Below are 14,043 nucleotides of genomic sequence, written 5' to 3'. Positions count from 1 at the left end.
TTTATTTTACGAACAAAGGAAGCATATGATCTTTAAAACAGTTTCCCGCCATGCTTTCAAATAAATCAAACAAAAAATATACATTACTAAACAACACTAGGCCTATTTTTTCTGTAGTCTTGATCCATCTAGGATAACCTTGGCTCATTGAATAATTCTGTTGCATTTATTCGATACATATTATTTTACTAAAGTCACTACTACATCATTTTTGGCCTGGCTGCACTAACAATCCTCATGCGTGGCAGCAGAAGTCATTATTCACCTCACTAATTAAATGCACGACATAAGTAAACTCCATGATATATGGCATGTTAAAGTGATTGTCGAATTACAAAACGTATACGCAAAAGTTGGCACAAGTGTAATATGGCATGAAATTTACAAACACATTTGGGCAGCAGTCTTCCAGTCAGTTCACAATCAGTTTCTGCGTGTAGTCTTCTCCTCCTTGTGCGTTTGTCTTTATTTTAGCAATTATTTTAAATCTTTCTGCTTCTCTTTCCCCTGATCTTCAGACAGAAACTCTTGAGATCCGAGAAATTGGGATGAAGCAGGGCAGGGCTTGAATTATTAGATAATCTCCCATTCATCCTTTTCATCTTTATCGATCGTTAAGGTGTTGGCTCCCGGTGTCCCAGCAGCACCCCTGTCCAGCCGCCGGCCCGCCTCGCCTCGCCTCGCCTCACCCTCGCCTCACCCTCTTGATCATATCAGGGCATTGCTATCGTCATCTCTGCAGTTCACACTGGCCACCAGCGGGTGATGCCGGACTGTTTTGTTGCTCCACTTGTGAGCATCCTGCAACCCGGGCTCTAGGAAGTACAGACATGCTCCGAAGCCCGCCAGCACCAAAACCGACACCAGCAGGTAGAGAGGGACGAACCAGTCCAAGAACAACCACGACATGACGCCTGTCAGGACAAATGTACGAGGAGGGTGGAGGCGGAGAGGGCAGAAAATGGATGAGAGGGAAGGAGGAGAGAGATTGGGGAAGGGTGGAGGAAGGGTGGAGGAGTTACTCTGTTATTTAAGCCTCACAAATACGCACGACTAAGTGCAGCATCTATAGTAGCTACATTATTCTCAGTCACTCCTTTGAAAGCCTCCTCGTCTCGTGACCAGGCACCATACAGCCAGTCATCGCTACCAAACTGAGGTACATGGTTGTATTAAGTGGCACAGGTGCAGTCTAAAAATAGCGCGAAAATAAAGGTGCCTACCTGCTGACGCTGCTCGATCGGTTGCTCTCTCGGTGTCAGATGGTGTTGGTTACGTGACGAGTGGGAGCAGAGATCGACCATTAAATTATTTGCAGCGCTGCAGCTCCCACTGTTGCAGGAGAGACGCCAGAAGTCACAGGTATTCTCCGAGAGGCACAAGATACCGGAGCTGCATGCGGCTTCATCCTCCAGCTCCTGGCTCTGACGTTCACTGGAGGGACGGGGGTTGCCATGACAACACCCCTGCTAGACGGCTGAGGGGATGGAGTAGGAGGGAAACTTATATAACTATAATCATTTTTTGGGGGGTGGGGGGATAAGCCCTTCAAATGTCTCGGGATGCTCGCCACCTTACTGCTCGCTGCGTAAAATCAATTGCCCATCAATTCCCCATTTTGTGAGAGCGACTCTTTTCACATCTGCTCTGACAGCAGCTGCAGTGTTTTATGGAGTCACTAAGAGAAAAGCTGGGTGCACAGAGGATGGCCTATATCATGATGAAAATTTGTCATAGAATGTCCTTTTTTTGGATTTACTAGTTTTGTCATGTGTTAAACTGATCAGCTTCAAATTAAGACCTGTGATGTTTGCTACCTCTCAAAAGCACAGATGATATTAAGAAATATATGAAGAAATAACAGTGTTTATTTCAAGAACTGAAGCTGCTTGGTAGAAAATACAGCTAATCACACAAATCAAATCTAGTCTTTCTTTTATCAACTTTATTCTTTTCTCTGCATGATGTTTTACAATCAACCAGTCAAGATGGAGACATTCAGTCAGTGTTGAACAGAAGAAACACTAGAAGAAAAGAACAAACAGGTGCTAAAGTTTTTACAAAAATTAGGCTGCGGACAGTTAAAGACACCTGAATGCACGGAGGTCTTAAGTTGTTAAGTGCCACAAAATAACTTAAAATTAAATCAGCAGCAATTCTATTTGACCAATAACAGATTTCATGGAGTTTTACATGTGAAGATAGGAATATCTAACAATTTGATGTTAATGACTGCTTCCTGAGAAGATGAGATCAGTGTACTGAGACATAAAGTATGAATTTTCATGACAGGAATGTGTGTGTGTGTGTGTGTGTGTGTGTGTTGGCTGGTTACAACTTGTGAGAGAGTCCCTTCAGCTGGTGGCTGCTGTAAGTGCGCTGCAGGAAGTCAGAAACAAGTGGAGCGACAACTTCTGGGTTATTTAGATGGACATGATGACTGCCGGGTACTGTCACCACAGTGTGCTGAGAGAGAGACATGCACAGTGTCAGAGTGAAAGCAAGTAAAAGTTGAATTTCTGTCTGTTGTTTTGCCTTTCAGTGTTGAGATTTTTTTAATTTTATTTTATAAACTTTTTGGTATTTTGTAGTTTATACACTTTTCCAGTTCATTAGGTACACCGGTGAAACAAATGCATTCTAATACAATGGTCCTGCTCTAAATCTTATTTTCATGAAGGCTATAGTATTCAGCATTTATTTAAAACAATAGAGTTGTTGATTTAAGTGTGTTATTGTTTTGGAGGCTGTGGCTTGTAGTACTATTGAATTGTGTTGCGTTGTACCAACATGTTTTTTTTAAATTATTTTGACAGCTCTTTAGTGTTTAATTCAATCAAGTTTAACAGGATCACAAACCACATCATCTGAAATGAGCATACAGTTGAATTATCACCTTTCTTACAGTGTTTCAACATATACTGAACATTAGAGCAGTCACAAAGGAGGATTTAGTGCAGGACATTTGTTCACTAGTATACCTAACACGTGCTACTGTGACAAGGAAATTTCCCATACGTGGGATTAATAAACATGTCTTATGTCTTAATGAGCTGGATGACTGGGGATTGCAGATACTGTGTCCAAAAGCAAAGTGCAATGTACTTTCTTTCCCACAGTATCCAAGTTCTTTTCATTCAGAAATTTTGACCTAAGGTCCCTCCTCTCTGTGTTCCTCGACTCTATACAGTCATAGTCTTGGTCATCTGGGTTCTGTTATTCTATATTTCGGACTGTGCAGCTTGCCATCTTCCAACTGCTGCCTTCATTCCACAAACTGTGTTTAGACTTCATCAGATGTCGTTTGTAATTAAGAATTAATAATTATTTCTTAGTACAGCCTGCTGTATTCTCACCTCTTATTCTTGAACTATAACGGTTTATGCAGCCCATGATGGGAAGCATTTAGCTGCTCCTGTCCGCAGTCTGTTATTCAATCAGTAAAGGTACCAAACACGCAACTAATTAATGAACAACTTGCGATTGTTTAATGCATGAATTAATGTGCAGGGTGTATTACAGGGTTCTTCTGAGAACTGATCAAGTCACTGGGACTAATTAATGCTTCATAAATCATAAGCAAGTTTAGAAGCCAGTACTAGAAGCTGGATTCTAGTTTCACAGAGAAAGAGACATCTGCTCAGCCTTTTTGAAAGCAGAACCGGAGGATTTCCCATCCAAGCATGAAGCTTTGTTTTTATGCTTCTGTGACACCCACATTATGTTTCCTCCATCCGTAGATGCGCCTGTCATAGTCTCGTGAAAGTGATATCTCTGAAAGGCTTTGATGGAATTTCTTCGAATTTCATGCAAATGTTCACTTCAAGACAATGATGAACTCAACTCGTTTTTGACCACAACTCCTGAAATAATTTGTTAGTAATGACTAAATTTCTCACAAATGTCCCTTGATGACAACAGGACAGGAGGCCTCATGATCCTCTGGTCGTCCACCAGAGGATCTAAATTTTAAATTAAATTTGCATAAGGAGAAATCTCAACACTGGTTCAGTTTATTTTAAAGATATTCCATCATCTTTTCTGATTTTCTCCTTCAACATTAAAACTCACATTTCGTCGGTAGCCCTGGAGAACTGCAGAGTTGAGTTTCTCTTGGTTTGATTCTGGAGATTTTCCAAAGTATCCTTTGTCTCCTCTAGAAAAAGGGATTTGAGTTTTTTTTTAGTTGCATGATTTTAGTAAGAAAGATAAATTATTGGATGAGGAAACACAAGGGGACATCGGACTGACATGTCCACATTGTAAAAGTGATGTTAGTGGTAAATATCTTACAGAACAACTAGAACTGGGGCTTGAATCCTTGACTGCATCTCCAGACTCTGTTCCAAAGTCAACTGCACTATGTTTTTCTGCATTAAACAGATGAGACATGTAGGGGCTGAGTGATGTTGGTTAAAATACTAACGTGTGGTGATCAAATCTTTAGTGGTGAATGTTTGAGAAGTTAAAAGTGACTTACAAAATTAACTCGCAGATCTCTGGAGAACACAAATCCTGCCGAGAAGAAAAACATTCAGCTGTCAGGAAATGAAAGAAAGCAACTCCTTAACAACAGCAGAACACGAGATAAAGACCTACCTCCTTCGACTTGAGTTAAACCGCGCTCTAAAAGGATGTGTGCAGAATGTTCAGACATAGACTTTGAGTTTGCAGTCAATAGCCTGAAAGAAATAAGCCAAAAATGTATACCGTTAACTGGTTGAAGTTTGCAGATTTACAGATATTTAAATATTAAGGGATCAAAACTGATGCACCAGAATCAGAGATATTGTCTTTTTTTTTTTTTTTAAATAAATACATAACTTTTATTTAACAATAACCATCTACATTAACCACAATGAATGCTGACGCTTCAATAGGAGATTTGATTACGCAGGCAGCGGCTAAACTTTCTTGAGTTCAACACAAAATGCATAAGTAAAAGCTTTATTTTATCTGAACAAGCCATAAAAGGGAATTGCATGTTACCTCTCCACCGCCTTCTCATACGAGTAAACTCTGTTCTTCTTCTCTTCCATGTTTTTTTCGAACTGTAGCAACTCATCCATCCCCTGCCTGGTCAAGCTGGGTAATTGTTTCTGTTATAAAATGAGAGCCATAAAAATCTGGATAATAATCAGAAAGAATTTTTGATTGATGCAATAACACTTTGTTCATTATTAGCTCATCTTCGCTGCAATGCATTGACAATAAAAACTGTGGACGTACTGGATCTTTAGGGAAAAATCCCAAAATGTCCAGCAGCACAAGGGCATCCACCATCTCAGGATACAGAGCGCTGAACTGTGGGAAACACAGTAAAGACAATACATGACATACACCATACATATACACGTGGACAAAACTGTTGGTACCCTTCTGTTACAGAAGGCTATAAGACCATCTCCAAGCAGCTTGATGTTCCTGTGACTACAGTTGCTCATATTATTCAGAAGTTTAAGGTCTACAAGACTGTAGCCAAGCTCCCTAGATGTGACTGTAAGAGGACAATTGATGACGAATGGAAGAGATGGATAATACGAATGGTAATCATAGAGCTCAGAACAACTTCCAAAGAGATTAGAGGTGAACTCCAAGGTCAAGGTACATCAGTGTCAGATTGCATCATGCATCGCTGTTTGAGCAAAATTGCATTTAATGGAAAACAAAAGAGGAAGACTCCACTATTGGAGGCAAATCATAAAAAAGCGAAAAGGGAATTTGCCTAAATGCATATTGACAAGCCACAAAGCCTCTGGGAGAATGTCTTTTGGACAAATAAGACAAAACTGGAGCTTTTTGGCAAGTCACATCAGCTACGTTCACAGACGCAAAAATTAAGCATCCAAAGAAAAGAACACTACCTACGTGAAACATGGAGGGGGCTCGGTTATGTTCTGGGGCTGTGGTGCTGCATCAGGGTGTTTTGAACCTGTGCAGGGTTCAATGTAATCTCAAGACTATCAAGGTATTCTGGAGCGAAATGTGCTGCCCAGTGTCAGAAAGTTTGGTCTCAGTCATAGTTCATCAGTCCTTCAACAGGATAATAACCCAAAACAAACAGCTAAAAACACCCATGAATGGCTAAGAACAAAACATTGGACTATTCTGAAGTGGCCTTCCATGAGCTCTGATCTCAATCCTATTGAAAATTTGTGGAAGGAGGTGAAACTTGCAGTCTGGAGAAGATTTTTGCAAATTCATGGAGGCCAAGCCAACACCTTGAACACCTCAAAGTACTACTGAACCATTTTGATTTGTGGCAGGGTGCATACTCCTAATGAAAGAGGACTGTGCTCTTTCATTTCCATGAAAGGGTGTACATGGTCTGAAACAATGCTTAGGTAGGTGGTATGTGTCAAATTAACATCCACATGAATGGGAGGACCTAAGGTCTAACAGCAGAACCCAAAGAATCACAATCCCTCAACCCAGTCTACTTTCTTCCATTGCTCCGTGGTCCACTTCTGATATTCACATTGCAGGCGCTTCAGCAGTTGACAGGGATCCGCATGGGCACCCTGACTGGTCTGCGACTATGCAGCCCCAGCTGCAACAAACTTTGATGCATTCTTTGTTCTAACTCCTTCCTATCAGATCCAGCTCTAACCTTTTCAGCAATTTGAGCTACAGTAGCTCACGGGCCAGCCTTCACTCTCCACATACACCAATAAGCCTTGGCTGAAATTAGATAATCAGGGTTAAACACTGATGGGTTCACTAACCCATCAGTGGTTACGGCTGACCGGTGGTGTATTTGTGTGAAAACAGTGATAAGCTGCAAGCGATGAGTTTTAGTTACCATGGCAGCAATGTCACCACCTGTAAGGGAGCAAACAGAGAAAGTCCATTTTGTCACGGGTCTAATTTTTTAAATGGATGTAGCCTTTCATTGTAAGGCTGCAATCAACGATTACCTCATTTTCTGAACAATAGGCAAAGAAATGTCACAGCAAACTCATTTTGCCCTAAATCCAAAGATATTTAAATTCCAATAATAAAAATCTCAGGGAAGCAGCATATATTCACATTTCAGGAGCTGTAACCAAATGATGGTTGGCATTTTTGCTGTATGATTTAATAAATAAGTAATCAATTCTGAAAATAACTGGAGAGCAGTTGACTAAATCACTGATTGTTCCAGCACTGATAGATTGCTTAACACACCGCTCAGTGGCACATTTGATAAATTGGACCGGATTGTAAAAGCCACTCATAGCACACTGGAGGGTCAGTGGATGTAAATTGAGGTTGTTTAAATGTGACTCACCCATGCTGTGGCCTATGATGGAGAACTTGGTCCAGTGGAGAGCTGCGGTCACATAAAAAACATCTGATTAAATCTGGCTGAACTCGAACAGTTGCAACTAATGGCTGAAATCTCATAAAACATCTGGAGCTCACACACCATCAACAACTCTGCGCACATCAGCCACGTATGCAAGACTCGTGTAGAAGACTCCAGGAGGACGATGTGATGACAGGCCATGACCTGCCAGGTCCACTGCCACATATCTGCACTCTGAGTAGAAGCAGAAAGAGAAAAACTAAACCCCACCTGGAGCAAAAGTAACAGGCTTCACTGTTAAATTGTATTTTTTTGTAACGACGCATTTCTATTATTTTGACAACCCAAATTTAATCACCACAACAACTTTAACAGCACCACAAACTACATTATCCAAAATTATTATCCAGTTGATTATCACCTTTCTGATATTGTTTCAATGTAAATTGAACATTATAACCTTGGCTGCAGTATAGACCACTTTTGTTAGTAAGCATGATGTAATTTTCTAGTGGGCAGGTCCAGCGGTGTATAGTAACGAAGTAGATGTACTTCGTTACACTACTTAAGTAGTTTTTTGAGGATCTTGAGTTTTTTTTTTGTTTTTTTGTTTTTTTTTTTAAAATCAGGACTTTTACTTTCACTCTATTACATTTAAAAGTTAAAAAATATACTTCTACTCTGTTATTGTGACGTTTGCCACCTCGTTCCTCGTTACAAATTAAAATAGAAATCTAATTAATCATCGAAGGATTATCTGGAATGGGCGTGTCCGAGAGGACGAGAGGAACAACGTACGGTATTCTCACGAGGTTTAGAGGTAAGGGCGGGATTCGCGGGGCGGCGGACATCAACATGGCTACCTCCGCAGTTAACGCTGATGAGGAAGACACGGAAGACGTTACCACACTGACAGCATCTCCTTCGGTAGAAGACGACAGTCACCCGTGACTAGGAGATAGGAGGCACTTTTTTGTGTTCTTAGGCAGACAGACGCTTTATTTTGTTCTCAAGCAGACACTTGATTCACTCACTCCACAAGTGTTTTTTTGTTTTTGTTTTATCATACCAAATCTATTTCATTCACCTGAAAGTGAAATAAAGTGAACAAGGGGAGAACCATTTTTGGTTGTTTTGCTTCTTTTTATGCGTAGGCTACTATAAAAATACGTTGTACTTGTACTTATGATACTTGGGTATATTTTTTTCACAAGATACTTTTGATACTTAAGTACATTTTATGTGAGCTACTTTAAGACTTTTACTCAAGTGATTTTCTTATGAGTGACTTTAACTTTTACCAAAGTAATTTTAAGTTATAGTATTTGTACTTTTACTTAGTTATTTTTTTTTTAAAAGTACTTTATACACCTCTGGGCAGGTCTCAGCTGGAGGCAAAACAATCCACAGGAATATGTTAGTTAACTCCGACTAGCAGTTTGTGTTAGGCTTGTTTTTGACAATAGTGAAAGAATTTATTTTTTTATTTTTTTTATAGGATTATCTCCAGGACTGTGAGTATTACTTGAAAAATTTAACATTAATCCATGGGACCAGATTGGCCAACCCGTATACAATAAAACAATGGATGGACAATCTGACAGGATTACCTACTCTGCAATGGCCGGTACATTTACACATACTTGATAGACAAACCAAGCATGTACACTAAAGAGAAAATGAGGGCATATCAATTATTTGATGCATACAACTTTGTCCTCAATGGTCATGTACAAGACTTAATTTACAAAGATTTAACAGATGAGTTTTGTGAGGAAAACAAGCATGCAGATTGGGTTATTGTGAATGAACCAATGGCTACGTATTGACAGCTAACTGCACTAGCATGGTTGGGTAAGTAACCTACATCCCATATTTGTCAGCTATGAAATTAACTACAAACGTATCGGCTAGGGCCAGTCCTTTTGTTTATATTGTGTTTAGCCACAGGTTTCTCTGATTGGAGTGGCAGCTGGTATAGAACAAAATTTCAGTCTGGAGCTACAACACAGCAACAGTAGCCTCCTACTCTGCTTTGTGTTTTCTGCCTCCATCTAACTGCTGTGAGGTAGTCGTTACAAAGGCCATAAAAGGGTCTATAGGTCATAACGCCACCTCCTCCATGTTAGTGAACGGGACTTGGGGCAAACTAAGGGCCCGTCCACACTGAAACGCAAAAACGCCGAAACGCATAAGTTTTTCATCGTTTTGGCCTTTCGTCCACACGTATCCTGTAAACGCATTGCCCTAAAACGCACTTTTCTGAAAACGGGTCCCAGGGTGGAGAAATTCGAAAACGCAGCTCTTGCGTTTCTGTATGGACGGCGAATACGGGGAAAACGATGACGTCATCGCCACACCCCCGAGCAGCCTTCCACATCCCGCGAGACGTCTCGTAACAACATCAACAACAATGGCGGACTACACTAGTTTTCATGCTGGAGACGATATTGAGCCTATTAGGGTTACTAGGGCAAAATATCATGCTCCTGTGCCACCACGCTGAGCAAAAAAGGCGATTTGTAAACAGCGCTCAAGCTTTGTGCGCATGCTCCGCATCTTCCTCTCCATTTTTGGTGATTTGCTGAAACCGAAACAGCGCCACTTATAGGCCTGGAATAGGAAGTAGCGTTTTCGGTCGTGCTGAAACGGATCCGTGTGGACGCGGATATTTCTTGAAACGATGATCGAAAACGGAGAGGGAAAAGATCGTTTTCGTACGTGTGGACGGGCCCTAAAATACTGAAGTACACACCAAATACAACTACACTCTCAGACAGTACTGGACAGACTCTGGCTCCAAACTCTTAAGATGGCATTGCCCATATCCCTGGAAATCTAGCATCAGTTTGACCAAAAGAAGGAAGCGAGGATGCGTTTTCCATACAGTCGATGGGTAGGACCCAGTTTTCCCAGAGGAACATTACATTGCAAAAAGATCAGATATTTAGATGACTGGTTGGTGGTTTTAATGTTGTGGTTGATCTGTGTATCTGACAGCTGGAGTTACGTCACAGCTCATTAGGACTGAACCTGTCACAATATACTGAATGACAAAAAACAATGAATAATAAAACAGTAATTAATCCGACAGGAAGTTAAAAAAATGTTAATACATCATTAATAATTCAATACGGAAAGATATTACAACATAGCTCTTTTATATTTTAAGTAAATTCTGATGACAGCTTCTTAATACTCCTCAAAGTCTTGTTTACTGACAATTGATTTACTTATCTGCAGTGTTGGGAACGTTACTTTAAAAAAGTAATTAGTTATAGTTACTCACTACTTGTTCCAAAAAGTAACTGAGTTAGTAACTGAATTACTCTATAATAAAAGTAACTCGTTACCAGGGAAAGTAACTATTTGCGTTACTGTTAAAAAAAAAAAGTTGCTATATGTCAAAGAATTTGGATTTTTTTGAGCAGTTTTCACAAGTCAGTTGAAATGAGTAGAACAGACAGGTGTTTGTACATAACTTTTGATATTTATATATATATTTTATAATTATATTTATATTAAATTTATTTTTATAATATTTATATTTCGGTAGGGTTTAGACGGCGAGCTGTCATCTGTGGTGGAGGTATCGGTGTTTTTGGCCACTAGCTTTGTAGATGCGTGTGTCGTTGTGCGATGCTTCATTAAATTAGAGTTGCTTACAATGGATGTCGACAAAGTCTTCGCTCCTGGACATAATGTACACATTACATGCACGTTCCTCCCTTTGACCACAATGAATTTTTTTATTTATTGAAGTAGTGCTTATATCTCTACCTTGAAAATGCCAACTTTTCATCGGATTGCTCCTGACTCGCCATCTCTGCTGCTTCATCGAATCTCTGTTTAGCTGTTGTGTGCGTGTGTGTGTGGCGCGTGTGCTGTCATGTGTGTAAAACCACTGGCTCTGATTGGCTACCATGAAACATGACTCTGCCTTAGCCAATCATAATCGCTTACCTCGTTATTAACCCACCTCCTCACTAGCGGTGAGCCAGGGGTGCGTTCGGATTACACAGTTTATTCAATCAATGCATAGTAACGCACCGCATTTAACGTCCAGTAACGTTAACGGCGTTGTAACGACGGGAAAAGTAATTAGTTAGATTACCCCGTTACTGAAAAAATGACGTCGTTACCTAACGCCGTTCTTTTAAACGGCGTTATTCCAAACACTGCTTATCTGTCTGTGGTGCGTTACCTTTAGGCAGAAGGGGAATGAGGGTGCTGAATGTCCCGCAGTTGTCGGCCCAGCCGTGCAGGCAGAGCACCGGGCGGCCAAGATCAGGACCCCATATTTTCCCTCTGATCTCTCCCCACGGCACCGCTACAGAGAACTCGGATACTGGACACGACACAGAATAACACCGCATCTGAAACTCAAAGATCTGATGAAGAGCGCCCACTGAACTCAATCTAGCCCTCAAACATTTTGACCGAAGCCATACGATCTGTTTGAACATCATTTTAAAAAGCTTCATGACTCTACTCTTCCTGATGTATGTTGGAATTGCCACATGATTAAAAAAGCTACACGTAAGCCTACACAATTACTGTGGGCCAACGCGAAGTATGGTCGGCCGTAACACTTCCCTCAGAAGTCAGTGTTGTAAATAACAAAGAGCATATCAATACTGTTACAGATCAATAACCCCTGACTGTCGACGGCATGTTCAAAACTTCCTCATAGTATCACTTTCTTACCTTCTTCAGACATTGTGACATGCTGCTAACGCACAAGTAATGAAACACAAGCTAGCAACCCGGTGTATTGTGGAGGATGCCGTCGCTTAGAGAGCGGAAATAGCTCCAGGTTGTGTTGCCAGATCGGGCGGTTTAACGCTCAACTGGGTAATTTTGAAGCTTCTTTTGTGGGTAAATAAAGAGTTGTGAATGGTTTTTGAACAGGTTTTGGTCTGAGAACCATCAACTGTGTCTGGCAACACAATGTAGGAGATTATTTTTCCCTCCCTCCCTCCCTTGCCAGGGCTAACACAGAAAGACAGACATTTCACACTCACACCTACGGCTTATTTAGAATCACCGTACCCAGTCGGCCGATGGATTTGAATCCAGAACCTCAAGATGTACATTCGCTTAAACCAGAGATTCCCAAAGTGTGGGGGTGCGAAAGCTGCCTAGGGGGTGCGAGAGATGAAAAATGTAATGGTGTAGATTAGAAGACGTTATCTTCGTCTGCGTATGCGCCCCGAGCTTGTGTCCTCTTACGTCATTAATTTTTGCAACTATGATCCTCATTTTTTCTATCTGTTCCTGAGCCTATGCTCTTTGTTATTTATGTTGTGGGTCGTGTGTAACTTTATTACAATTTAATTCAAATTACTGGCGTTCTAATTTTATTTCCATAACCGCTGTGTAAATGATGACGGGGTTGTGTTAGCTCCACGGCCATTTAAAGTTGCTGCAATTTGTGTTTAACGCAGCTGAAATTATTATAACATTTTCCCCAACTTATCTGCTTTCTGCCTTTGAGCCTGAACCTGTCATCCATCCTCTTTGCTCCTAAAAGTGAAAGCTTGTGCCTAAGTTTGTTGCATTATATTGAAAATGTTAACATTTTCCCAACACTGTAATTACAGTGTTGGGATCGTGATTATTTTGTGTATGTGTTCTGGTCATTTGAGCATGGTTAAACATGCCGCCTTTAATATGCCTATAAAAAAGCGTTTTTTTATTTTTTATTATTTATTTATTGTTTGTTTGTTTGTTTGTTTGTTTGTTTGTTTGTTTGTTTGTTTGTTTGTTTTGTTTTGTTTTTTAAGATGTGGGGGATTGGGCGTGCGTGATCCCGGTTGGGACCCCCTTGTGCGCTACCAAAAAAGTTTGGGAACCGCTGACTTAAACGAATGCATCCTAATATAACAGTCCTGCACTAAATCCTTCTTCATGACTGTTATAATGTTAAATTTATGTTGAAACAGCATCAGAAAAATGGATTGGATAATTAATCATTTTGGAGGATGTAGTTTGTGGTGCTGTTAAACAGGATGGAATTAAACATTAAAATATTTCTGTTATTTAGCCTAGCCCACTGATTAAAATGTTGCTGTCAAAATAATAAAAAACATCTGTCTGTACAACACAATATAATTCAATAGTACTACAAACCACAGTCTCCAAAATGAAAACAGTTGAATCAACAGCTCTCAAAACAAATGCTGAATACCATAACCTTCATGAAAATGACATTTAGTACAGGACTGTTATATTAGCCTGTGTTCATTTCAACTAGCATACCTAAAGAACTGGTGAATTGAGTGTAGTTAAAGAAATCTCATCTTCCAAAGCTAAAACTAATATATTTAAACTTATTTGCTCTGTGGTAGAACAAGCAACCAGGTTCCAGGAAGAGGTTTATTTACTCTCTCCTACTTTATTCTTGGTTACCAAAGGCTGGTAAAAATGCATTCATGTTGTGTAATGACAGGACCATAGTATGATCTTTATGTGTTTTTACAGACACAAGGTTGTGAAGTCATAAGTGCTAATTTAAGACAGCATTTATAATAACATAGTTTGATTGTTAATCGTTTTTTTGTGAAAAAGTTACATCTTTTGTTTGTGTACAGTTCATGGAGAAACATTGTATTTTAAGCCAATACTTTTATATCTTGTTACTTTGTAGATTAACTTTTTTACAAAAATGTTATCTCTCCAAGTTATTTTGGACTTGGGAGTCCTAAAGTTGCCTCATATCTAAGTGACTGGAATAATTAAGTTTCAATTGGAAA

At 40.0% G+C, this 14,043-nt stretch overlaps 1 protein-coding gene across 3 annotated transcripts; it reads right to left on the bottom strand.

Moving 5' to 3' along the window:
• Positions 1–1,561: 1,561 nt before the first annotated feature.
• LOC311503822 (serine hydrolase-like protein) lies at positions 1,562–12,201 on the bottom strand. 3 transcript variants are annotated; one of them, XM_084566705.1, is made up of 12 exons: positions 11,996–12,201; positions 11,493–11,636; positions 7,409–7,522; positions 7,271–7,312; positions 6,803–6,822; positions 5,230–5,304; positions 4,990–5,099; positions 4,600–4,682; positions 4,481–4,515; positions 4,294–4,370; positions 4,072–4,156; positions 1,562–2,466 (listed from the first exon to the last, which is right to left on the bottom strand). In XM_084566705.1, the coding sequence occupies exons 1-12, from the start codon at positions 12,006–12,008 to the stop codon at positions 2,332–2,334; spliced, it is 933 nt and encodes a 310-aa protein (XP_084422831.1). In that variant the 5' UTR covers positions 12,009–12,201; the 3' UTR covers positions 1,562–2,331. The 3 variants fall into 3 exon arrangements, with proteins under 3 accessions (XP_084422831.1, XP_084422830.1, XP_084422832.1); XM_084566704.1 differs by lacking the exon at positions 11,996–12,201 and having other exon boundaries at positions 11,493–11,983; XM_084566706.1 differs by lacking the exons at positions 4,072–4,156; positions 4,294–4,370; positions 11,996–12,201 and having other exon boundaries at positions 11,493–11,983.
• Between the last annotated feature and the right edge of the window lie 1,842 nt (positions 12,202–14,043).

Source organism: Chelon labrosus (assembly GCF_963514085.1).
Source record: "Chelon labrosus genome assembly, chromosome: 2".
In the NCBI taxonomy this organism is placed as follows: domain Eukaryota; kingdom Metazoa; phylum Chordata; class Actinopteri; order Mugiliformes; family Mugilidae; genus Chelon; species Chelon labrosus.
Note: the sequence above shows the minus strand (reverse complement) of the source record. Positions and strands in the feature narration are given on the sequence as shown.